General features: G+C 58.3%; 1 protein-coding gene across 1 annotated transcript; it reads right to left on the reverse strand.

Moving 5' to 3' along the window:
• Positions 1-6: 6 nt before the first annotated feature.
• Positions 7-984, reverse strand: SDRG_17304 (hypothetical protein; the record flags this gene model as incomplete). Its single annotated transcript, XM_008623545.1, has 2 exons — positions 7-455; positions 487-984. Coding segments are annotated over 2 exons (945 nt in total), but the record flags the coding sequence as incomplete, so codon positions are not given.
• Between the last annotated feature and the right edge of the window lie 3 nt (positions 985-987).

The following is a 987-nucleotide window of genomic DNA, read 5'->3' on the forward strand; positions in this document are numbered from 1 at the left end:
CTGCACGTGATCGAGTAGACGAGCATGCAAAAGCAGAAGATGAGGACCGCACCACCGACGACCGGGTAGCTGCCGCCGTTGCGCTGGAGCTCGTGAAGCTGGAGCTTCTGCGACGGGAGGAAGTAGGACGTACAGGCCGCGATGAGAAAGCCCGCATAGTAGATCATGTACGTGTATGCGACTTGGTTGCGCGCGTCGTCGGTGTCCGAAATGATCGAGTCTTCGTCGACACGGAAGTTGGAGTAGATCTGGTTGGCCAGCACCGGGCCGACAGCCGACGGGAGGTTCGAGACCGTCGTGAGGAGACCATACACGATGCCTTCGTTACCAATCTCGGCGAGCTCGACAATGACGAACGTCGTGACGATGAAGAGGACGCCCTGCGGCAGCATCTCGACGATGGGTACACCGAGGTAGAACCACTGGTTGCGCAGCACGTCGTAGATGGTGCAGTACTGCACGACGATGTCGATCGCGATCGTAGACAAGGTGGCCTTCGTTGCCAATACCGGCGAGCTCGACAATCATGAACGTCGTGACGATGAAGAGGACGCCTTGGGGCAGCTGCTCGGCCAACGGCACCCCGAGGTAGAACCACTGGTTGCGGAGGACGTCGTAGAAGGTGCAGAATTGAACGACCGAGTCGATGCACGCCGTCGTCAAGGTGGTCGAGACGACGACGATGCGCCAGTTCCAGTTGGTGCCCCAGCGGCCGATGGACGCAACAATGCAAGCAAAGATGAGGTTGGAGACGATCGTCATGATCTGGCTGTTGAGGTTCTCGACCTTGGCCCAGTGCAGCTGCACATACGGCGCGGCGGTCGAAGAGAAGCCGCCGCCAAAGAGGTTGTAAAAGAAGTTGAAGAGCATGAGTTGCCACATTGCGCGCTTCTGGATGAGTTGCCAGACCTGCGCAATGTACTCGGAGAACTTGGCGGCCTCGTGCTTGTGGTCCTTGATGAAGAAGTACGTGATCGGAAGCATCGC

This window comes from Saprolegnia diclina (assembly GCF_000281045.1).
Source record: "Saprolegnia diclina VS20 unplaced genomic scaffold supercont1.257, whole genome shotgun sequence".
NCBI lineage: Eukaryota > Oomycota > Saprolegniomycetes > Saprolegniales > Saprolegniaceae > Saprolegnia > Saprolegnia diclina.